The sequence below is a fragment of the Larus michahellis genome, chromosome 4 (genome assembly GCF_964199755.1).
Source record: "Larus michahellis chromosome 4, bLarMic1.1, whole genome shotgun sequence".
Lineage (NCBI taxonomy): Eukaryota > Metazoa > Chordata > Aves > Charadriiformes > Laridae > Larus > Larus michahellis.
The window spans coordinates 50,941,642-50,964,919 of NC_133899.1; the positions used below are offsets into that span (position 1 = coordinate 50,941,642).

At 45.5% G+C, this 23,278-nt stretch overlaps 2 protein-coding genes across 4 annotated transcripts in view; one reads left to right on the top strand and one right to left on the bottom strand.

The window, feature by feature from the left end:
- CDAN1 (codanin 1) overlaps window positions 1–18,879 on the bottom strand; it is a 33,478-nt gene extending 14,599 nt beyond the window's left edge. For all 3 annotated transcript variants that reach the window (XM_074584684.1, XM_074584686.1, XM_074584685.1), the window contains exons 1-15: window positions 18,675–18,879; window positions 15,286–15,986; window positions 13,450–13,674; window positions 11,069–11,262; window positions 10,528–10,647; window positions 9,531–9,609; window positions 9,021–9,141; window positions 7,893–8,002; window positions 7,105–7,194; window positions 5,981–6,056; window positions 3,550–3,758; window positions 2,661–2,775; window positions 1,726–1,869; window positions 910–1,076; window positions 207–288 (exon numbers count right to left, since the gene is read on the bottom strand). In XM_074584684.1, the coding sequence (XP_074440785.1) occupies window positions 207–288; window positions 910–1,076; window positions 1,726–1,869; window positions 2,661–2,775; window positions 3,550–3,758; window positions 5,981–6,056; window positions 7,105–7,194; window positions 7,893–8,002; window positions 9,021–9,141; window positions 9,531–9,609; window positions 10,528–10,647; window positions 11,069–11,262; window positions 13,450–13,674; window positions 15,286–15,986; window positions 18,675–18,770 (2,529 nt within the window). In that variant the 5' untranslated portion in view covers window positions 18,771–18,879. The remainder of the gene's footprint in view (window positions 1–206; window positions 289–909; window positions 1,077–1,725; window positions 1,870–2,660; window positions 2,776–3,549; window positions 3,759–5,980; window positions 6,057–7,104; window positions 7,195–7,892; window positions 8,003–9,020; window positions 9,142–9,530; window positions 9,610–10,527; window positions 10,648–11,068; window positions 11,263–13,449; window positions 13,675–15,285; window positions 15,987–18,674) is intronic.
- LOC141742431 (uncharacterized) lies at window positions 18,871–21,884 on the top strand. The gene is made up of 2 exons (XM_074584687.1): window positions 18,871–19,635; window positions 20,475–21,884. Exons 1-2 carry the CDS (start codon window positions 19,170–19,172, stop codon window positions 21,131–21,133), a joined length of 1,125 nt encoding a protein of 374 aa, XP_074440788.1. The 5' UTR covers window positions 18,871–19,169; the 3' UTR covers window positions 21,134–21,884.
- The last annotated feature ends 1,394 nt before the right edge of the window (window positions 21,885–23,278 follow it).

Genomic DNA, 23,278 nt, shown 5'->3' on the forward strand with positions numbered 1-23,278 from the left:
GCCTCACACAATTCCATTAAAGGAAAATACTTCTCCACTACAATATAGAAGATTCTTTAAACCCTACACTAGCATAACAAAATCAACAGCAAAACAACAAACTACTGCTTTTGCAGTGTTTTAACTCATTTAAATAATACTTTCTATAGAGTTCTGTGCCCTGCTTTTTCTTCAGGGAAGAGCTGTGTGCACACAGGAGACTCTACCTGAAAAAGCCAACCCAGAACGGCAAGGATCAGCAGCTTGTTCAGGAAACTTATGTCCTTATCTTCAGAAAGGACCATTAACCTGCCATGCAGCAAAAGCAGCAAGAAAGAGTGTGAGATTTCAGTAGTTCAATTTTCAATAAGGAAAAAAATTCCAAACCACTCACTTTCCAATTATACCATTTGTCCCATGTACACATTCCCTACTTGTCTGCCTAAAGAGTGGAGAGCAAGCTCTACTTTTTTGTAGGTATGCATCTGATTAATATGCCATTTTGCTTACACTGGAAAAGCCAGTGTTAAGTAACTCTCTAGAGGGTGCTTCAAATTTTCCTCACGTACATAAGAAATAAAACTAGAGTATTATTTAGGCATGGGAGACCTTGTAAGTTTAAGGTTCAAATTCAAGGTTTAAAATTCACAGCTGCAGATGTAGAATGAGTGACTGGGGATTTAAAGAATTTTGTTTACTTAATGAAAAAACCCATATTTAAATGAAATATTAATCTCTGAGTTTAGGATGTGCACCCTTTGCAGCCTTAGGTAAGATAAAAATTGCTCATGATTTGCACAAAAAAAAAAAGTACTTTTATAGGAATCTCAAACTAGGGCCAGCATGCATTCTTAAACACCAGGTACCTCAACTGAGCAAGCAAACCTTCACAGAAAAGTTCTTAACAAATATCCTTTCCCAGGCTCTTACCTGTATACCTGCAGCAAGAGACAAAATACTTTCCTGTAGTAATCAAGGAAAGGAGCAATATGATCCACAAGGGAAAGGTACTCGACAATCCAAGGAATAGTGAGGATTGAACGTTGATCCCGAATAGATTGTCTCAAAAGCTTCAATACATCCAGTACAGGGAGGGTCTTAATGGACAACAGAAGTTAAAACAGCAGCTTGAAGTTACCTTTTGATACCTAAAGAAAATCTTCATCTATATCTTGACTTTTCTTTCTAGGATTTCATCTTCTGTACAAATAGGAGGGAACTTTATGGCTAATGAAAACATTTCTTTGCACACAAGCAGAGGTAAAAACCACACTATGACAGCAACCAGAGGTCCCACTGTGACTTTCAAAAGTAAGGCTATAAGCCTGACTGTACAAGTGCAGTCAAGGTCTAACCCCTGCCTGCTTGCATTCAGCATGACATGCTGCTAGGAGATGGGTGTGAAACTAACAAAAACTTTCTTGGTAGATGGATTTTACACTACAAATACTTCTTACCTAGGCCAGAATTCTGGTATGACAGACCCAGATTAGCAGAAATAACAGAATACTGAGTACCTCACCATCAGTGCATTGCTCCATCTTTTTTAGCTTACACAAACTCTTCCTTCCTTTGTTCCCAACCCCAGAATTTGCAGCAGGGGCACAGAACAGTATAACATCATCCCAGAAACCGCTGGCTTGCTTTGAAAGGGCATAACTATTCATGCTCCCCTCCTTGGATTAGAATACCTGCCTGCCAAGTAAAAGGCCACGTTAGATTTCTTAGAAGAGTCTGGTTTCTTACTTGGTTTCTTAACGCTACCGCAGAGTCTTGCAAGTCTCTAGTTGGTTGTTCCACAGTGCGATATGGCAAGAAAACAAGAAACCCCAGGAACTTGGCGAGGAGTCGTAGGCTTAACAGGACCACAGTGAAACGCTTCTTTTCATCCTGAAATGAAGAAAAGCAAGCTGGGGCAAGGCTACCATAAACTGGCAAAGAAACTACCTACAATAAACTTCAACTCCCTTCCTGTAAAAGGGCCACATAGCTCCATCACTGCTTTTAATAAAGGTAAGCTTCCAAAATACATACTTATCAAGCATTTTAAATTGCTTCTGCCCCCACTGCTTCTAGTATGGTGAGAAGAAATTAATTCAAGAGCTTTCTCAAACAAGCAGCTGTTCAATCACATCTTCATATGAACAGCTTTGGAGTCAATGAGAGGGCAGAGAGCTCATCTCATATTGCGTCCTTTATACCATTACTGCTCTGCAAGCCGTCATGAACCCTTGGCTGCTACTTTGCTAATAGACACTGTGACACCTCTGATAGGTACAGATAAGCGAAGAAACATCTGAAAAGGTATGAACAGGCATGACTACAAATTCATTCTAATTCAAATCTTTCTATATGGAAAAGTAACACGGAGATACTGCAACTGAGTGCAACAACGGGACTCAGTTATTTCATTGATCTAACACAGAGTACTAACAACGTAAAAAGAGGCTCTCACTTTTCAAATTATTGTGCATCATACAACACAGTTGCAAGCAAATGGCAAGGGGCTCAGACATCCATAACCAAGGTCAGAGTTATGACAAAACCAAATGAAGAAGCTCTTGTCCTGCAAATACAGTGGTGGAAGCTCCAGGCAACTCACAATCAAGCCACTAATTCTTTGGGTACTGAAACAGCTCAGGGAAATTGCTGCCAGATGTGTTTACAAAAAACTAGCTTACCTGTTCATCCATATCTGCTTCCCCATCACTGTGCTCATTCTCCACTAGGGTAAGGCCATTCAGTTCGAGTATCTTCAGGCACAGACTATCCATCAGGTGCTGATTGAACTGGTAACTTCAGCAAAAGATGATGATGAGTCAGACTGGGCTGAAAACAGCAGTAAAACCTCAACTAACACACTGCAAAATTTCAAGCTTGTCTCATGAGTTGTATCAAGCATCAGCAGGCATCCAACGTAACAAACTGACAGACAAGAAAGCAAAGGACAAGACTAGTACTGGCTGACCCCCTTCTTTTCCACTCTTATTTTGTACTTTTTCAAACAGGCGCTATTTAGCAAGTCCCACCATAAGGATAATAATACGGATCTGTCAAAGCAAGAAGCTGTAGAATAACTGAACTTAACATTTAAATCTCCCATAGATCACAACTCTTCCATACTGTGGATTGTCAAAAACTCACTGAACAAAACCATGAACTGTAACTCCTTAGCTTTGTGCACTACTGCACAAGAAACACTTCGCCAGTCCAGTGCCCTTGCTAGGCAGCACTGCACACCTTGGCACGGGGAAGTGCTGATGGCCTGTGACAAGCTATTATACTTTTACAGAAGGAAAATTATTACCACATAGTTTAGCCTAACGTAGCACCCACATACACACAAACACATTCTATGCTCCAGACAGAACCTACTTATTAACATGTTCACCAGGCATGCTGGCCAAGAACATTAAGTGTGGTATTACACAGCTTAAAAACATTTCTGATATGCTTTGCCTAGGTTACACCATGCCCCAAGCTCTCCAGACAACTCCCCACTGCAAGAGTGACATGCTGGTGTTCCCCACTCGCCCACAGACTTCACCAAGGGAACAGCAAACAGCAAACCTTCCTGCGCTGAGGATGAAGTCCCTGAAGAACTGCTGGCACCCTGGGAATGAAGGTGGTGGACAAGGTCCTCTGATGCTCTGAGGAACAATAAATCTTTCCTGCAGCCTCTTCAGACGGCTCAGATTATCAGAGCCTAGCATATTAAGGACATCCTGGTCTGGGGTGTCTCCCCAGCTTGCGCCACCACCAATAGGCCCTTTACACATCTTCAAGAGACAGAAAGAATAGTGAGGTGGAAAATTCATTAAAAGGCATCATTTCACTTCATCTCTCACTCTACATGTTCTCTCTTCCCCACAAGACTTTGCTTTAGGAGTAATCCAAGCGTGGCATTTCAGGTGGCCCACGTACAGAAGATCTCTTTTCCTCATGCCAAAACCCACTACCCATTTTGGGCATAAACAGCCTAGGGATCTTGAGAGATAGAATTCCGATCCTATACATGTAACTCAGGCACACCTAGCAGGTTACATGTGGATCTGTGGAGAGAACACCTATCGCTCGCATAGTCTTCGTGAACCACTCAGTAGGATCTTTAGCCTAGTCTCCAAGGTCCATGATACTGCACCAGACCAGGTTTTCCTAGAGTTTCCACAGAGTTAAATAAAGTTAAAAACCAAATACCTCCCCTCCCGCAAACACACAGATACTACTCAAGACTCAAAGAATCACAATCTTTGAGGCAGAACTGCAAAACTGTTTAGGTTGGAAGGCAAGGGACCTCTTGAATCATCTAATCCAATCCTCTTGCTCTGTCAGGGCCAACTACAGCAGGTTGTCCAGGACCACGTCCAATTGGGTTTTGAATGTCTCCCCAGACTCTGATTTTGCAACCCCTCTGGGCAACCTATTTCAGTGTTTAACCACCCTCACAGTAAAGAATTGTCTTCTTGTGTTCAAATGGAATTTCCTTTTCCTCAACTGAGAAATAATTGCGAACACGAGGACTGCCTCGTGTCCTATCAGTGAATACTACTGAGAAGAACCTGGCTCCCTCTTCTTCATTTCCTTCCATCAAGTATTTGTACACAGTGCTAAGATAACCTGGAGCTTTGTCTTCTCCAGGCTGAACAGTCCCAGCTCTCTCAGCTTCTCCTCATATGGAAGATGCTCCAGTCCCTTAATCTTTTATGTGGCACCTGGACTCACTCTAGTAAGCCTGTATCTTTCCTGTACTGGTGAGCCCAAAACTGGACACAGTACTCCAGGTGTAACCTAACCAGTGCTGAGTAAAGGAAAAAGATGACTGCATACTCCTACATTTAAGTCAGGATTGTTTTCATCAAAGAGATCATACTAAATGGCAACATCTAACTATGTATATCAAGTGAACAATTACTAGGTCCTTTTATTCCAAACCGAGCATTCGGCCCTCACAAAATAACATCTTGTTACACTTCCCAACCTTTAATTTACCAGGCCTTGACACAAATCCTCAGTCTACGTTCTTTTCTGCATGTGTATCATAATACACACAAGATTCTGCAAATCACTTTCTAGTCAGACACACTGGATTCATTGAAGACTCCCGGTTATCAGTTTAAATCTTTGGTTACCCTTGTGAAACCCTGCAGTCTTCATTAAGAAGACACAGATATAAAGGAGAAATACAGTACCTATGACTAATTAAATCCTGCTAATGCAAGAAAGTCCATCTCACCTCTTCCCTACAACCTCCCTGAACACACAGCATACAAGACATTGATGCAAATTCAGACTGGACGCTGGAGGAATTTTCAACATTCCAACAGCTCGCAACTTCCTGGCAGGCAATGTGTGTGGGCTAATAGTCAAGGCGGGCTTTTATGTCTGTTTTGCTATCCAAAAGGAGCCCACCAATAAGCCAGCCAGTTATAGACAACACAGTGAATATCTATGCTCCAATCAGAAGCATCTTTTCTTTCTTCATTCCTTCAGTTACAATGAAGTCAAATGACACTTAACACTGGCCAAAAACCCTCTGTAAACTACAACAGCAATGCTGTATCAAAAAGAGGCTGTTGCAGTGTTACACAGAAGAACCAAAAACTCTTCGCAGGTAGTACACTCATGTTGTTATCAAACATGACCGGGAACTTCTGCATTTAATACATACCAAAATACATCCTTAAAATTTCTAAAAGTTGTAACTGTTCTAAAATTAGGTGGTCAAAGTAAACAACCATGAAGAATGAATTCTTACAGCTCATGATGTGCTCAGTGTGCCTTATCCCTGATTTACAGAGAGTTCATTAGTAATTTATCACCGATTTATATTTCTGGAAAAGGAAGGAAATTCCCATTCTGAAAACTTGGCTCTCCCAAAAAAAGTTTCAATAGGAAAATCTCAAAGAAACTCGCAAGACACAGTTTGTTTTCTCAGTCTGAAGAAGTATCAAACCAGCTTCATTAAAAAACCAGCTTTCATTAAAAAAAACAAGTCATTTACCTGGATAAGCTGTTTCTGAAAGAGCCTGGCAAAATGGCTGTGGTTGCAGGTTGCAGATAGGTGAGCCATCATGGACCTGTAAAGGAAAACATCACAAAATGCTGACCAGATCTCTGTGGTACAAAAAAAAGCTGTTCTAACCTCAAACTATATCAAAAGCATAACATAAGTGCTTTTAAGAAAGTCATCTCCAAAGGTCACAGCAGACAGCAACATCTTTATAACCAAGCTTCTAAAGCAGTGAGTCCCATTTGCTGACCATGGAAACAAAAATTCTCCCTGAGCACCTGCAGAGCAGAAACAACTCTAGAAAGAAAGAGACTCTCTTCCTTTCCTGCAATAATGCTGTTATTTAGGAAGCAAATTAACTCATTCAGCTCCCGCTCTCCCCTGTGCAGAGCAGTGAGTTAAGAGTTCACACATACACAAGTAAGAAAACAGCAATAGCAGTACTTCTGATGCCCAAAGAGAAGGAAAATTTCTCAGTTTAAATCTCAGCCTTGTTTTGCTCCTATGGTGAAAAGTCACCATCATACATGTGACTTGAGTAGGCTGGTGGTTAAGACTAACACAGAAACCCACAAGGCAACTGCTTTCAAAACCATAACAGTTTCTTTATATATACTCTATTCTGATAAAAAAATGAATGAATGAAACAGTTTGCTTGCCATACAAAGAGCCACGGTTTTCTTGTTTTTAGAGCCAATACACTAGAACCCCCTGAAATAATTAGAAGAGCTAATAGTTTCTGACCATATAAAACACTTCTCCATGCTTAAGAGGGTGGGGCATTGGAAACATGAAATGTACGCACAAGAGTATACAATGGCAATGTTAAGACCACAAAGTACTGCTTGTGACAGTGGCTCTTTCTGTGATTATGAACAGGGAAAGAGCTGTAGCAAGACAAATTGGGCCCTTGCCACTTATGGCTTATTTCTTGAAGATAACAGTTGATACTTTTAAATATAGGAGCAAGTTTACATGGACAGAATCTTCCAAGAAGCGCAGCTCCCTACAGATTAGTGCAGAAGACCATTAGGGAGAACATGGAAGAGTCTAGTATGCTACACCAGCAATTCCGCTACGTTAAAGAGCTATCTGAAGTTGCGCAAGACTCCTACCTGATCTTGTTGCCCAGAACTCTTTCAAAGTCCCAGCCAGTTTTTTCATGGTTATCCTCCCATTCACGCAGCAGTTCATAAAATATATCCCTGCGGATCAAGATATTTCAGTGTATGAATTCCCACTCTTCTACATTTGAAGTAACAACAACTGAATATTCAATTGCTCCTAAGTTCCCCAGCAATAATCTACCTCAGATTAAATAACTCAAGCCTCTAAGCATTCAGATACCTTTGCAAAACTCATTAATGTTAGTGGTACTTCAGCGAGTTTCCATTTTCCATGTCTTTGACAGCAAGTGCTTAAGCTTGTTATGCCCAAGCTCTGATGGAATGACCAAAACACCCATTACTAGACATACTGAAGACTGAGAGGCAGGAAAGAATAAGCCACATGAAATAATACCTACGAGAAGAGAAAAAAGGACCAAGACAACTTGCCATTCTCCCCTCACCCTGTTGCTGCAAGCATGGAGGGAGGTAGCAGGAAGAATAAAAGCATACCAGATTTATATGCAGAAGCAATCCAGTAGGGTGACACACTGTACTGGCATTAACCAGAAGTCTCAATAACTCCTGAAGACTTAGGCTGTTCTTCTCTAAAGACATTACACATTTAGCTCCTGCAGTCAATACGAACAAAGACCTTTTTTTTTTTTAATTAGAGTGAAAATCTCAAGATTTTTCTACAGCATGTAGCATACATGAGACAATCTTAATATCCTTTGTTCACAGTCATGGAAAGATCACACCCTGTGAGCCATACAGTAACAGTAGAAAAAACTAACCTTTGTTTCTTAAATATGTGAAATGCTCTGTCACTGGGAAAGTTTGAGCGATTGTCAGTTTCTGGCTGGAAAGAAACAGACTGTACAGAGCATGGCAGCAGGAGAGACACCTGTTAAAAATAAGAAGGTAACCATTAGACTAATATAAATCTCTGATTTATCCAACAATCTGAGACCTAGAAAAAGCAAGGAAAAGACGTGATGAGGAAACCAAGTACCACCAGTTGAGTTGTTCAGACACTAGCCACTTCCCAATTGCTAACTGCTAGTAAACACCAACAGTTTCACAACCTACATTACACTACAGAGGCAGAATCGCCCAACATTATGAGTGGAAGCATCTTGTCTCTCTAAGAAATCTCTGCAGAACAGATGGAAACCAGTATTGATACAGTGTGGAAAGAATGATCTGCAAACAGCCAAAGCGTACCTTCAATACATGGCTCCAGGGAACACAGGAATAGTGGCTGGCAATTCCTGTATTATTATTCTTTCTCCTATTCAAAAAGCCTAGTCTTCAAGTAACAACAGACCTTAGCTTAGCTATTGACAAGTCCTAGTGTCAGTCTATACTTTCTTTGCCAAAAGTAACTTCCATTTTTAAAAGATGGATGAAACACGATACAAAATACATTAAGGAAGGCATTCCCAACATCTAGCTTTTGTTCCCTAACCCAGACAAGTAGATCGGGAAACCAGTTTTCACAAGCCGCATTTTCTCCTCTGAAGCTTCATTTGCCTAAAAGGAGTCTGTAGCTATGAAACAAATCCACTTCTTCCAAACTACATTCTGATATTACACCTAACCAATCAGTCTTCTGGGACCCATGTTTATTAGATGAGAACCTCAAAAGAAAAACTTGACTCTGTCAAAGTCGCTGCTGGAGGTCAGGGCCTGGAGCACAATGCAAGGCTAGCCAGCGGCAATTTGCAGCTAACAACCACTGGACCCAGCAACTCACTCACCCGCTGATGAGAAAAAGAAGCAGCTTTTACATACTTGCCAAAGATGACATGACAAGATACTCAAAGTAGAAGGAACAAGATTTAACATCAAAGCCATCGCAAATAAAAGAGCAACAATACAAAGGTTTGAAGCAACATCAGTTGAGGTCTGCCAATTTTTACCTTGGCTGTGCTGCTTTCATAAGCCTGCCTGAGCCTCTCGTGCAAGGTGGGAGAAAAAGATGCAATCCGTTCATTTTCAGCCAAAAGCTTCAGCATCCCCTTTTCTAAATGGGAAATAATTCTGCCGAGACAACATGGATAAAACCCAGACAGACATAAAAAACACATGATGAGAGCTAAAGAAATGCTTATGCTCTTTTTTCATGAAGCTACCAAGTAAAGAGTTCTAAGCCCCAGGCACTCAGCATGAAATCCTACTGGCATCTGTAGGGTCATTTTTTATTGCTTTCATCTCATGACTTTCCCATTCTTGCATAATTACACTGAAGTTCAGTAGACAGACGAATGCAGGAAAAACGCACAGACAGCCAAATCCAGGTCAAGTTGTATGTTTTGAGGGTAAATTAACAACTCTGTGCCTGTAAGTGGTAAAGCTTTAAAATCCAAGCACACTTGCTTAATCTCATACACACCTGCAGACACAAGCAGAGGAAAAAATATTCAACTCACTCATACTGATAATCCAAGACCTGAACAGCAAAATAAACACAATTGTGCACGCTTCGGAAATGCTGTCTCCCTGATGCATCTAAGGAAAAAAAAAAAAGAAACATGAGACCACAGCACCTATCACTATTTATAAACTAAAAGACCAACAATTCTCTCTCAAGGAAAGTAGGAACTGCTGTACCCAAAAATAGTCTTCCAGAAGTTCCAATTTCCAGAAGTTCCCATTCTCTGCTACCTGTATAGACAAATCCTCCCATCCCTATCCTTCCTATACTAAAGGCAACTGAATTGTTTAATGCCTTAGGGGAAAGAAAAGATTCCTTCTCAATGTTTTGGCCAACAGTAAGCAGATCCAGGACAAAAAGTAGACCAACTGCAACCAGTCAACAGCTGCTGTTCTGGTAGCTGGAGACTTCGTGTTCCTAATCTCAGCCCTAAGAATCAGAGAGTGGCAAAACACAGGTCAAACAAATCAGGGCATCTTGGGGAGGGGGGGACGAGGTGTGTCAGTCTCATCTTAAAGCCGCTCTTGTTTTCTATATCCATAAAGTACTAACTGCATCAAGCTTAAGTCTCAATTTGCAAAAACAAATGTAACAATTACGCATCTATATGGATGAGTCCTCTGCACTCATAACCCATCCTTAAATTTAAGAAACACATAGAAGATCAACAGGACTTTTGAGTTGCAAGGACCAATGGAGGAGAGACTTTAGCATATCCTTCCCTCTCTTTGAAAGTCAGTGTTAGCAAGTAGGTCCAGCAAATCTCACACGGTTGCAGAAAACTAGATTGGAGCAGTACCTAGCGATCCTACTCTATCATACTGTGTAAGCACTTCCTATACATGCATCATTTTTTCAGCATCGCAGATGAGTCCCATGGTGGTAATAAGGCGCTTTTATGGTATTTAACTGTTCAAACGAAAGGCAACTACTCTACATCACATTATCATTCCATGGAAGTAACACTCTTTCCCCTCAATACTATTGCTTACCTTTACTTCTTTCATCGACTTCAAGGTCACTATCCCCATCTTCTTCAGTAGAAGTGCCTTTAGATGTCAACAGCTGCAGAACAAAAAAGAGCTCCAGAAAAATATTTGGCACCAGGTTTTCTGGAAGAGAGGAAATGTGATACTAAAGGTGGATATTCAGTACTGACCTGCTGTAATAAACGAAGGTAAAAATATAGATACCTGTTCTATGGCACAGTTAGCAAAGAACTCCCTCCCCACACACAGCTACAGGGTAAATCAATGTGGGAATCACAGGAAAGATGTGTTAGGGAAGGGTCTGGTTTCAGATAGGGCCATACAACTTCAGCCTACTGCAGCTCAGAGATCTCCTTCCCTAACCTTTTACCTAGTATCCATTTATTTTAATAACTGTGTTGGTTTAGTTTATTTTTCCAGATGTTATTTGTTTGTACACTGTAACTGTCCCGCAACTTTTGCTTCTCATCTACTTCCCCCTTGCAACACACGTGCAAGTTCAAAGCTCAAAGAAAGGTCAGTCTCACATCTTCTGGGTCTTCACCTGCTATACATGATGAATAGAGCTGTGCCAGACACTCCAACTGTTTCTTGCAGGAAACCTTAGTAGGATTTGCACAGGTCACCAGATGGCTTTCAGCAGGAAGGCTAACACTGCGAGTGTAGCTAGGCTTAGTAGGAGTGCCAGGATCAAGAGAGATTCCTGCAGGAGAAGATGCCTGGTGCAGCAATTTGCATCTGAAATTCAAGAGAAGCAACATACCATGTGACTGAAGATGATACACAACAGCCATGCGCCCAGAAGAGGTCTTTCTCTTGCAGTCTAGCATAAAGGAATTCCTGCAATAACTAGCCGTGTCATTTACACTGTCTAAAGCTGCTTTTAGCATTATAGTAATTTAACTCATCTTTCTCTTAATCAGAAAGGATCTTGGGACTAACAGTCAAAAGAATTACATTCAAATTCCAACTCTGCTAAAACAGCATGGCACTTCGACCAAATTAGCTATCTACGTTATTGCTCCCCATCTAAACTGATGCCTTTCAAGGACACAGAATCTGTTGGAGACCAGGTCCTAAAAAAATTTTTGCACACACAATTTCTGACAGCTAGACACTTTACGTCCATACCTTCAGACACATTTATAAGTTAACGATGCCCTGAGAAGATCCAATACCACTAAGTGGAAAGCCAATGCAACAACTGATGAAATCTCATACTGGCAAGCTAAATGACAGAAGGAACAAGCTATTTTAATTGCTGGATTCTAAATCAACAACAATCACTCAGTTAAATACACAGATATTGTGAGAAGAATACACCTACAGACGTCATCCAAAAACGCAGCAGCAGAGTGACATACATAAGACATATGAGAAGCAGGAAAAAAGCCAGTAACAGCAATATCAAATGATTGTCAAAGATCCAAATGAAACACCCACACTTGACACATCACCTCTTACCACACTGTCTCAAAAGTAAAATCTTTAAAAGTCACTTTAAAGGCTCTAGGGAAGACAGAAACATTTTTAACCATGTCAAAAAACTATTTCTAGTGTAACCACTGCAATGAAGAACAAGTTAGTCCCAAAATGGGAGTAGAAAGGTTATTAAATAACATCTCCCTTGCAATGAACATAAGCACCTGACTGACTGATGAAAATTATTTATTAAGCACTTTGTAAACCCAGCAAGGTAAGACTCCAACAACGTAGTCAGACTCTGCTTCACTTCTGCCCCAGTGTTGTCATCTACCTCAGCATGAATTTCACCTTTTGCCCTTGCTCAGTGACAGAGTTGGCTGCGGGCTGCGTTGGTTTTGTACCTCACTCCGCCACTATTGAGCACACAACAGCAGCTCACAGCTCTGAGCGCCAAGCACTGCTCATTTCAGGCATGATGGGTCAGATGAGATCACCTCATGGGCAAGATCCAGCCCACATACTGCTATTTCACCGACTTTAGTTTACATGGATTAGCGTGACATTTTAGGTAGAATTCAGACTGGAATACACGCTTCACTGAAGTGCACAGAGGCAGGTTTGAATCCTGAGCAGTTCTGTTACAGGTCCTGTACAAACAGTAACTCAAGAGACTCCATCGGGTCTGTTTCAGCCAGTTCTCGACCCACCGAAATGAACTGCAAGGCTTAGCAGGGAAAGAATTGCACCCACATGTCCTGAGGAGTTTCCCTGAGAACAAAGTCTACAAAGAACAACAACAGTTCTGTCAGCAATTATAAACAATAGTTTCTCTACTACTATGCTTTGCTTTTTTTTCTGAAGTGTCAATCCTCACAGGCTGAAGTGATATCATTTTACAGAGGACAAAAGTCACACAGTAACTGAACAGCAGAGGCAAAATTAGAACCTAGAATTCAACTCATCTCCCAGCACACATAATTTTCAATAGATTACTGCAGTAGTAACTTTTAAAACACAATGTCACTCTACCCATGTCCTGTTTTCTCTGACTGCAAGCTTGTGTTAGTTTGCCTACCTTGCAAAATCATTAACATTTTCCCCACATTTGCATCATTAACTCATTTTCTTCAAACCAGACTGTGCCTTCCATCACAGGCCTCTGCAATCTAAGGAAAGTTGCACAGGAGATTGCCTCTTCTTGGGTGGCCACACACGTGGCTATCCTATGAAAGCAGCAAGGACCGACTAAACTTCTGAAGATGAAGTGAGGGTCATTGTTCTAGAGTCAGCATACCTCTAAAATGACAAACATGAGCTAGCTGCATTAACATCCTAGTCTGATACCAGAGGCACAGCTAGTTTTAGGCAAATTACAGTTTAAGGTCACCGATATCTGGTTTGGATATTCTTCTGGTCATTTCCACTCTGATACTGGTACCACCTTAAAACAAGAGAATTAAGAATCAATACAAGCCTATCACCACCCTGCTCAGACTGTACCGTTCTTTCTTCAGCATCTCCCTCTCCTCCTGAAGGCTGTTGCTTATCACAGATGTGAGGTTTCCTTCCTGGACAGCAGTAAAGGCCTCAAGGCTTGACCCAGATGAAAACCGAGCAGCTGGAGGCTGGCTGACAGGTGTAGAAGTGAAGCACATCTTTGGTTTTGAGAGAGGGCGCTCAGCACTTACAGGAGTTGGGTTGATTCGCCTTGATGGTTTGCTTTTGCTGAAAAAGTGAGAAGTGATTCCACTAAAATCAAGCCAAACAACAACAAAAAAACCCAGGTCTCAAGACAGATATGCATGCAACTCTTCCAAAAGAACCTAATGCTAAAATAAAATGGATATGAAGTCAGGATATTGAATTTCTAAACTGTATGTACAGTTGCTGACTTTATTCTGGTCACTGAATAAAAAGCCACAGAGCTACAGACTGCTAAAAACAGCCTGCTGACCCTTGCTGCAAAATTATCAGTCATCAAGCCCAGAACAGATAACAGTGCCACACAACTCTTACAAAGATTTCTAATTTGAGAGGACAGGATATGCCTCATTTTAGTAAGAAACTAATTCACCAGCAGTTTCTAACACCACCACGAGAAAGAAAAAAAAAAAACAAAACAAAACCCCCAAAAAACACATCACAAAAAGAATCAAGCTGCCATTGTCTGTCTGTAAGAGTTCAGGCTCCTGAGTTACCATAGGCCCTTTAAGTTTAGGGAAACCCATCCTTCCTGCATAAACTACCTAGATTTGTCCTTTAGGAAGAGGCTCTGCAATGCAGTAAGAGACATACTGGAAATGAGATACAGGAACATAAAGCATTAGACTTCTCAAGGAAAAGCTGGTTGCTACATATTAATTGCTATAGTGTTCTCAAAATTGCTATAGCGCTGGCTTCCAAACACTCCATGACCTCTTTCCTCACTCTTTTTCCTAGTTGGGCACAATGCGGTTGAGGAAGAGAGACTTACTGTCTATGCCAGAAACACACCTTACGTCCCTTGGCCAAAGCATCATTTAGATCCAGCAACTGGATCTGCTGCAGAGACCCACAGACCTATCAATTTTCAGCCAGAATTTTGCACATCCAACTAAGAAGTCCCACTTTCAGAGACCAGTGCCTGACGCATGGAGCACATAGGCTGACATGAAAGCTTGGTACTTGGTAATGAGGATTTTAAAGAGTAAAATCTCAAAGAGGAAGAGAAAAGGACTGAGGCAACCACAACACAAACAGCTGCCCAGAAGCTAAGCCAAAGTCACCAGGGAGACCAGGGCTTGCTGCAGACCAAAGAGAACGTAGCCGCCAGCTAGCTATTTTGTCCATGATTATATGGCACAAACGAAGCTGCACACTAACATCTGTTACCAGAAACCACAGTATGTCCATCCGAAAGCTTTTTTGCTAGCATCAGTAAAGCCGAAGAGCCTTCCAGGACTGCTCTTCATTAGCAATTGCTATTGTGTTAAATGAGAAGTGTGAAGAGCCAAGATAATGCTGACTTGTTAGAACATGCAAGGACAAAGATGTGCTCAGCTTTGTATCAGCTGGTCTGCGCACCGGCAAGCTGCAGGCAGTATCACAAGTGAGAGGCTAAAGAGGCGCCTTGGGTGAGTTCACGGAGTAGAAACCCGACTACCCGTTGAAGCAATATTCCCCTACACGGCAACCGTAACAAAGCAGTTCTGACCAAGGAGCGCCCAGAAGCCAGCCCCCAAGTACTGTTTATTACAGTGTGTTCTGTATCTGGACACGCTCAACAGGACAAGCTAGTCAAGGAACAGTAACTTGCAGCACAATCCGAATGAGACAGCGAGGCAGACTTGCTCTTACTTTGTCCAGCCAGAGGCAGCACCCATGGGCGGAAACTCCTCCAAGTTGTTAAGATTTAGCTGGCTGGGTGGGGATCTGGCAGAAACAAGAGGCACTTCACTCCGCTTCCTTCTCCCTCCACTCCACGATACACTGTCATTCTTTCCATCTTCTTCTTCAGCAAGGGAACGCCCCAGATCCCGAGCTACCTGCCGGCCAGAGGCACTGAGTGAACTGTTGCCTTTCCTTCGGCCTCGTCTTACTGGCAGGGCTTCAGGTGTGGCTGTGAGGAAGCTCCCCAGGCTGGCCTTCTGAGATGACCGCTTCTCACCGTGGATAAGCACAGGGCTGTACCCAAAGCTCGGGCTGCTACTGGAGGCCATGCTAGGGAAGTCACCACAAGGGCTAGACAGGTTTGACCCAGAAAAGGAAGAGGAGCTGCTGGATGCCACAGCAGGAGAAAAGCTGGTATCTGTGGTGCAGGAGGTCACTGAAGTCCTTTGGGAAAAGAGCTGCACTCGGCTGCTGGTTGCGTGGCCTGCCCTCCTTTCTGATCCTGTCCTTTGGCCCCCGTGGGCCTTGGAGTTAGGAGTTTTAGCAGGAGTAGAGGGTCCATTAGTCAGGATCTGGCTGGTCTGCTCCCTTAAAAAGTTTAGCAGAAAAGGCACAAAGTCTTTCTGAAGCAAACTAAGAGATACCAGCTTGTCATGGATGTGGTTCTCCTGCAAGGAAAGAGGACAAAGCATTAATATAAAGATGCTACCCAATTCTTTCTTTCCATGTGCCCAGACTCACAGAATGGTTCGGGCTGGAAGGAACCTTAAAGATCATCTAGTTCCAACCTCCCGGCCCTGGGCAAGGACACCTCCGGGATTGCAATACACAATAAGAAACAACATGACTTGTCAAGGCAGGTCACTGAAATTCAAACTACCTTAGCACTGGTCATCAATCTGAAACTCAGACTCCACACAAGCCATGCTGGCAGAAGTTTTCAGATGGAGTCGCTCACTTTGGTTTCTGACTGGGGAACCGTGGAACTGTTCCATGGAAACATCAGTAATATTTGCTGAAGCTACAGCCAGAGAGAACTTGGAGCAACTGGCACCCCTGAGTCCAACATTTCAAAGACATCAATACTGAAGCAGCTAATTCTAATAGAAAATTATAAAATCTCCAACTTCTCCATCCCCTATTTGTCTATGAATGCCACCTGCTTCCACAGAGAGGTGCTATAACAACTGTTTAAGCACTTCGGGCCCTGCAGTGCCAAATACAAGACCAAAGCTGCTCTTCCGTTTCAATTAAATAATTCTGCTCTCCTGAGACCTCACAGGGGTCTAAATAGGGACCGTGCAACTTTAAGGTACATGAATTTTATACTTAAGAAACTTAAACAAACAAAAAAAACCACAACAGAACCAACACATTTAAAATCTAAAGAGGTGGTGGCAATCTGACAAGGGCAAAGGCAGACAAAAAAGATTTCATATTACATGGATAGTTCAAAGCTTTGTCCACTGGGCAAAATTTCTTTTGTTCCTATCACTGCACCAGGTTTCTGCTGCCTCTCAATGGGATTCAGCAATACTTACAACAACAGAAGCAGCTCTCATGGGCAGCAACTTATTTCTTACTAATATTAAAATCATTGCACGCACATTCCTGTTCATTTATATTCACACCTCCACTAAATGAAAAGTCAAGAGAGAAATGCTATTTCTGAAGGATTTTTTTGTGTGAAAGGAGGCAGCGAAAGCATGGCCATGACTGGACTCTTACGATCCTCAACACAGATGCTGAAAATTATATTTGAAAGTGTTGAGACCAACTCAGCTTCCTGGAGAAGCATGAGATTCCGACACAGCCTGGATAACAAGGCAAGCAGCCAAGGCTCACCGCTTTAGCACTTGAGGAAAAAACACAGGCCAGAACACAAACCCTGTGAGGTGTCAGAAGACCCCGCTTCTTACTAGCTGCCATGAAAGCTAGAGCAAGGCGTAGCCTCCCATTCCCTCTGGTGCCCCCCTGGGTTTAGCGCAGAGGCAAAAAGACAAGATTACAGCCTGTGCTACGCACGAGGTCAGGCATTTTCTCCAACTTTTCAGAGCACAACCTGCTTTCACTCATCTGTGTCTGCACAAGCTGACAGAGGTTTGGTTCCTCCACAGCCCGGCAATGGCAACCTGTCGGCAGTCGCCAGCTGCAAGCCTTCCACTTGCTTTCTCATCCTGGCTCAAGGGGGCTGCTCCCAGCAGCGAAAGGCAGCTTGCACCTCCCTTGCGAAGACAAACTTTTGGGTTAGCAAACAGAGGCCCCGCAGCCTCCACCCACGCAGCGCTAGCCGAGCTGCCAGCGCCTCCAGCTTCATAACACACACACACCCCCACACAACCCCAGTTCTGCTTCTGCCAGTCACGGCTCAGGCGACACTGGACAACATAACAACGCTCGTCCCTTCCGCACACGGCTAGCATGACAGCGATACTTGACTAACTCACGCGGGTGGCAGCAGTGAGTTTTGATTTTAATGAATACGGGGTAACGCGCTCTGGGGGACTCGGGCAGAAGATGCTTTAAAGACAAATTGATTCTCTAGGTTACCAGTGAAATAGAAGCACTCACAGTCCACCGATGGCTACAAATGCTTTTATTACCCCGGGAACCCAAGTTCTCCAGCCACATCCCATTACAAAACTCAGCCTACACAAAACCCAGCCAGAACCCGCCCCTAGCCCCTGAAAGACCCTCCCGGGCGCACAGAGGGGACGAGCTGCCGGTGGGTGCCATGTGCCCTGAGCCACCCACCAAGCTCCTCACCGGGCCGGGCCCACGGCTGGGCGCTGGACGGCGCTGCCGGTGCCCGCACGGTGCCGGCGGCAGCTCCACCCGTCTCTCCCCGCTGCTCTCCCCGCCAAAGCCGCGGGAAGCGTCACCCCTCCTGTCACCGGGCCCGCCGCTGCCCGCCCTCCCCTCCTCCCGCCGCTCTCCGCTGGCGCGCGTCAGCCAGGGCACCGAGGCCTCGACCTCCGCGCCAGCCACCGCAGGGCCCCCCGCCGCCGCCTCAGCCCCGCTGAGCTGCCGGCGGGCTCGGCCCCACGGATTTCAGCGGTTTTCTCGCCAGCGCCGCTGCTCCCGGTGGCAGCTCCCGGTGGCAGCTCCCCGCCGGCGGCCTCGCCTTCCCGCCGCTCCGCTCAGAACCCGCCCGCGGTGGGGGCGGTGCCACCGGCCGTTCGCCGGAGCTCGGCCACGGCTCCCGGGTTGAGCCACCCGGGCCTCGCCCCTCACAGCGGCGCCGGGGCGGACAAACTTTCCCGCGCGGCGCCGGGGGGTGGCGCGGCGGAAGGCTCGGCCCCGCCAGGGCCTGGGGGCGCTGCGGCACGGAGGGTAGGCGACCCGCCGCACATTACCTCAGGCGAGCGGTGGCCGGGGCCGTGCCGGAGCCACCGCACCACGGCGCTGACCGCCACCTCCTCCTGCAGCAACAGCTCCAAAACGGCCGCCATTCCCGGCCGCTAACGCCGCCGCCGAGCACGCGCACAACTGGCGGCGGGGGCGGGCCCGCCGTGTGCCCCGTCCCCTCCCTCCACCGGGGGCGGGGCGGCGGCGGGGATTCCCGCCGGGGAGGCGGGCCGGGCCGAGCCCGCGGCCGGGCCCCCTCCCCATGTCAACACGCGGGGCACGGGGCGCCTGCGCCGGTCCGTGCGCGTCTTTTCCTCTCATGCGCGGTATTTGCTTCCCCAGCAGGGCTCGGGGCCCGGCCTAGCGGCGGCGGCGGCCGCGGGCCGGGGCGGGGGAAGGGGCTGCGGCGCCCCCCGCGGCTCCGCGCCCGCCGGTGCCGGGCGGGGGCCGCCCCGGCTTCCCCCCCGCCCCCGCCGGAATCCCCATTCCTCCCTGGGCAGAGGATGGCCGAGGACTCGCCCAAGCGGCGCAAGGCGAATTTCAACGAGGCGGAGACGGAGGTGCTGATCGAGCAGGTGCTGAAGCACGAACAGCTGCTGTTCGCGGCGGGGCCGGGCCGCGCCTCCCCGGGCCAGAAGCGGAAGGTGTGGGAGCTGATCCGGCACAAGGTGAACCCGGTGGCCGCCTGCCCCCGCGACGTGGAGGACCTGAAGAAGCGCTGGCGGGACCTGAAGCGCCGCGACCGCAGCAAGCTCTGCCGCCTCTCGCAGGGCTGCGGGCCGCCGGGCCCCGCCGCCGCCCTCGGCCTCCTCCTGGCCCCCGAGGAGATGCCGCCCGCCGCCGCGCCGCCCGGCCGCCGCCACCACCACCACCACCGCGCCTACGGCTCCCTGCTGCCCGCCGAGGCCGTGCCCATCGTGGGCGGCATCGACACGCTGGAGCTGCCCGGCGCCGTCGTGGGGGAGATGGGTGAGTGCCGGACCGACCTCCGCGGCTCTGACCCGCGGCCCCCGCCTGGCCTCCCCGCCGCCGCGGGAGGGAGGGGGCCGCGCCGCTGCCGCCGCAGGCTCCCCGCTCGCTGCGGGGGTGCGGGGGGCTGCGGGCACCCGCCCGGCTTGAAAACGCCTGGTTTGGATAAGTGCCCTCCCTCCTCGGACGTGCACGGTGCGCAGATACACACACGCACACACACACAGAACTGGGAGACTTCGGGCTGTAGGTCATAAAAGTGCATCGAAACGGCGCCTAAGAGTAGAGCCCGTCTCGTAGCAGATGCCCGTCCGTGAGGCGTTAGACCCACCCGCCTGCGTTCCCTGTGCGGGACTTGTTCTTGCAGGTGCGAAGAGCCGCGCCGGCGCGCAGTGGGAGGCAGCGCAGAGCGCTGCGAGGGCACAGCTCCCAACCTCCCCGAGAGACATTGCCTTAGTACGCTGAAACGATTACCTTCAGTACCAAGGGATTTCGTGCAATCACACGGTTTTGGGCATGCTGATACTGGTTGCCGCACGCACGGTAGAGCGTGAAATGAGCTTGCAAGGAACTTTGTCTCTTGGAACCTAAAACTTGGCTTCTGTGGTGGGGCTGGTAGGGGATCTGTGGTATGCAACTGTGTGGTTAACTGGTGAATGGTTTTCTTACCACTTACAGAGGCAATATGTAAAAATGCATCAAAGATAATGTAGTGCGAGTTGTAGAGTCTTGGTTCAAGGACTATGTTAGGGCTTAGTGGATAAGAACACATCTCACTGACCATGAAGTTTCTCACTGACTACTTTCCTTTGCTTTTCCTCTCCCCCCATCTCCTCTAGGGTTTAATGATGATCCTGGCCCATCTCATCAATCTGGTCTTGAGAAGATGAATCTCAAAGAAGAAATAGTAGTGAAGGTGGTAGAGCCAGAAGAAAGCTCTGAGGACATGGCGGTAGTTCCACCTAGCCAAGAACAACTACCTTTTCTGGGGACATCGAGTGGTGGTTCCTCTGGGAAAGTAAAAGCCAAAACAAAAGGCAGGTCCCAGGCAGACCAGCATGAAATAACTGAAGAGGACCTAGTACAGATTCAGCAGACCCAGATGCAGGTGATCCAGTCTGGCTTTGACAGTGTCAACCACAATCTTCGGCTGCTGCAGCAAGGCATGCAAGATCTGAGTAACAGCCTCAGCATCATGGCGCATACACTTGTTGCTATCAAAAACGTCTATGTGAAAAACAACACTGGCCCAACCACGTATGCCACCGCCTCTACTCAGACCACAGCTGGGTACCTGAGCCCAGGTTCCCCCCAGGTCTCCCCCGCTGAAGACAGAGGTAGAGCGCAGGTGGCTGGAAGCAGCAGCAGAAGCAGCAGCTGCAGCTCCAGCTCCATGTCACAAGAACCAGGTCCTTCCGAGTTTCCTAGGCCCCCCCTGAGAACCATTAAGAAAGAACATCCAAATGGCTGCTACTACTTCTGCTTTGCAGATGTGTAAAAACTTGAATATATGTAAAGTGACTGTGATGTTAGGTGCTGTTGTATGTTCTGCTCCGGCCTGTGACCTCGAAGGAGCAAAGGGGACTTGCCTCCCACGTTTTTCCCAGTGGGAAACATTTCACTATAGGTGGCATTAAACACTAATTACCGGTCTCCTGTTTGTTAACTCTGTTGCAGTTGGCTAATATTTTTTTTTCTGTTTTCGTTATCCTCTTACTCTCTCTAAAAAAAAAAAAAAAAACAACAAAAAACCAGATTTATTTTGACTAAGACTCTTGTCTGTATCTTCCTTTGTTTAATGTGACCTTTTGAAAAATAAAAGGCATGAGAGTGGGGTAAAAAAGTAACATTATGGTTACTGACCGTCAGGAGCTGTCTTACACAAGTTGCTTAGTTTTTTGATTAAACAAACCTCAGAAGTAGTTGGTTTTTTAAGTACTTGCTTTTTCTAATAATGTCAGAGGTGTTTGCTTGGTGGTTGTTGTTGTGATTATTTTTTTTTAAGACTGAGCAGTTGATTCATGCCAAGGCATCACAGGAAGTTTGACGTACCTGCTTACTCTAGGAATGGTTTAGGACTGAGCTGTTGATTCATGAATGTACTCCTCAGAATTCATACAGCATTGTTCCACTTGGCTATTGTTCGTTCCCAGCTTGTCAAATGCACCTTCTCCTCAGAGGCATTTTGTTTTACTGCACTAGCAGGGTAGGCTCTTTCTTGTCACATGATTAAAATAGAGAAATACAGCAAAAAATAGTAATTGATGGGTGATGCCTGTTTTTGATATGGAATAATTTTTCCCCGTATGGTTTATAAGCAGGCTGTATCTTCATCGGATTTTGCTAGCCTTATGGAACCAATACTCCAACATTTGAAGTACAGAGAGCAAGAAAGTTTCCATATTGTTTTATATGAAGCAGAAGTTAGATTTGCTGTTAAACAAATTACAGGAGGCAGAGGCTGACTTTGCTCCAGACAGAACAAATGCTCCTGCATAGTTTATGAAGCTTTCATCTTCACCTATTGGAGAGATGAGTAAAATCTTCCATTCTCTTAACTATATATCCAAGGAAGAAGAAAAACAAGATTTGGAGCAAAAAGTAACCTGTTAAGTGTCAACTCTGAAACAAGCACAAAGGCGTCATTTTATCCTGATGTGAAAAAGAAAAAACTCCGTTTCACATTTAGATAGGAGGAAACTATTGTCACTGACACTATTCTTAAGATGTGTTTAAGGCTTACATATTGGAATTGCTCTACTTCACATAATTCAAAATTAGCAGAGGTGCTGTGTTCATATGTCCAGTGTCCATACCACAGGGGAAACAAAAACCCTCTCGCCTGCAATTTTATCCTATGACTGCAAAAACCATGCGTTCATCACCAATATTAAAGTTCCACAGATAAATTTGGCCTGTAGCGATGACTAGCTGCCTCTAGTTTTCCAGTCATTTTGCACAAGCATTCCTGCTGCAAGAATTTAGCAAATGCAAATGATGTAGAGAATGGCAGCCCAATTGTCCCTCTCCTAGCAGCATAAGAACATGTAATCAATCATAGGGTAAGATACGTCATTTTTGCAGTCAGCTTTGACAGAGCACTATGTCATATGAAAATGCACTTTTAAATACTTCCTTTAACTTCTGCCATGACACCATTATGGCGTACCGACCACACACACACACGCGCGCCTCAAAAAATGACAGCTGCTGCCTAATAAAATGTGAACATGGGGTAGTCACATTGTTAGCAAGTGCTTCCCTTCAGTATTGCCAATGGGAGCAAAATACCCAAATATCTCACAAAATTAAAACATATACATGTACAGCACATCGTTAATTGGGATTAATGCCTTGAAGAAGCGGAGGTTCTCGTTTTCAGGTTTATCTTAACGAAAGGAGATGGTGTGGGTGACAGGTATCGCAGCCTTATTCATAAATTGCTGGTTTTAAGAACAGGAACTAATCCTTCTAGATCTGATTTTTTAGTCTGTGTTGTTAAAAGCTTTCCAGATTAACCTGTTGGAAGTATTATTTCTCCCCCATTAGTACAGATGGTCTCTCTCAAGCAGTGTTTTCTGTAACTGAAGGCGGCACCCTTCATTTGTATTTTGTTCTTATGGTCAAAGAAGCCAATTAATGC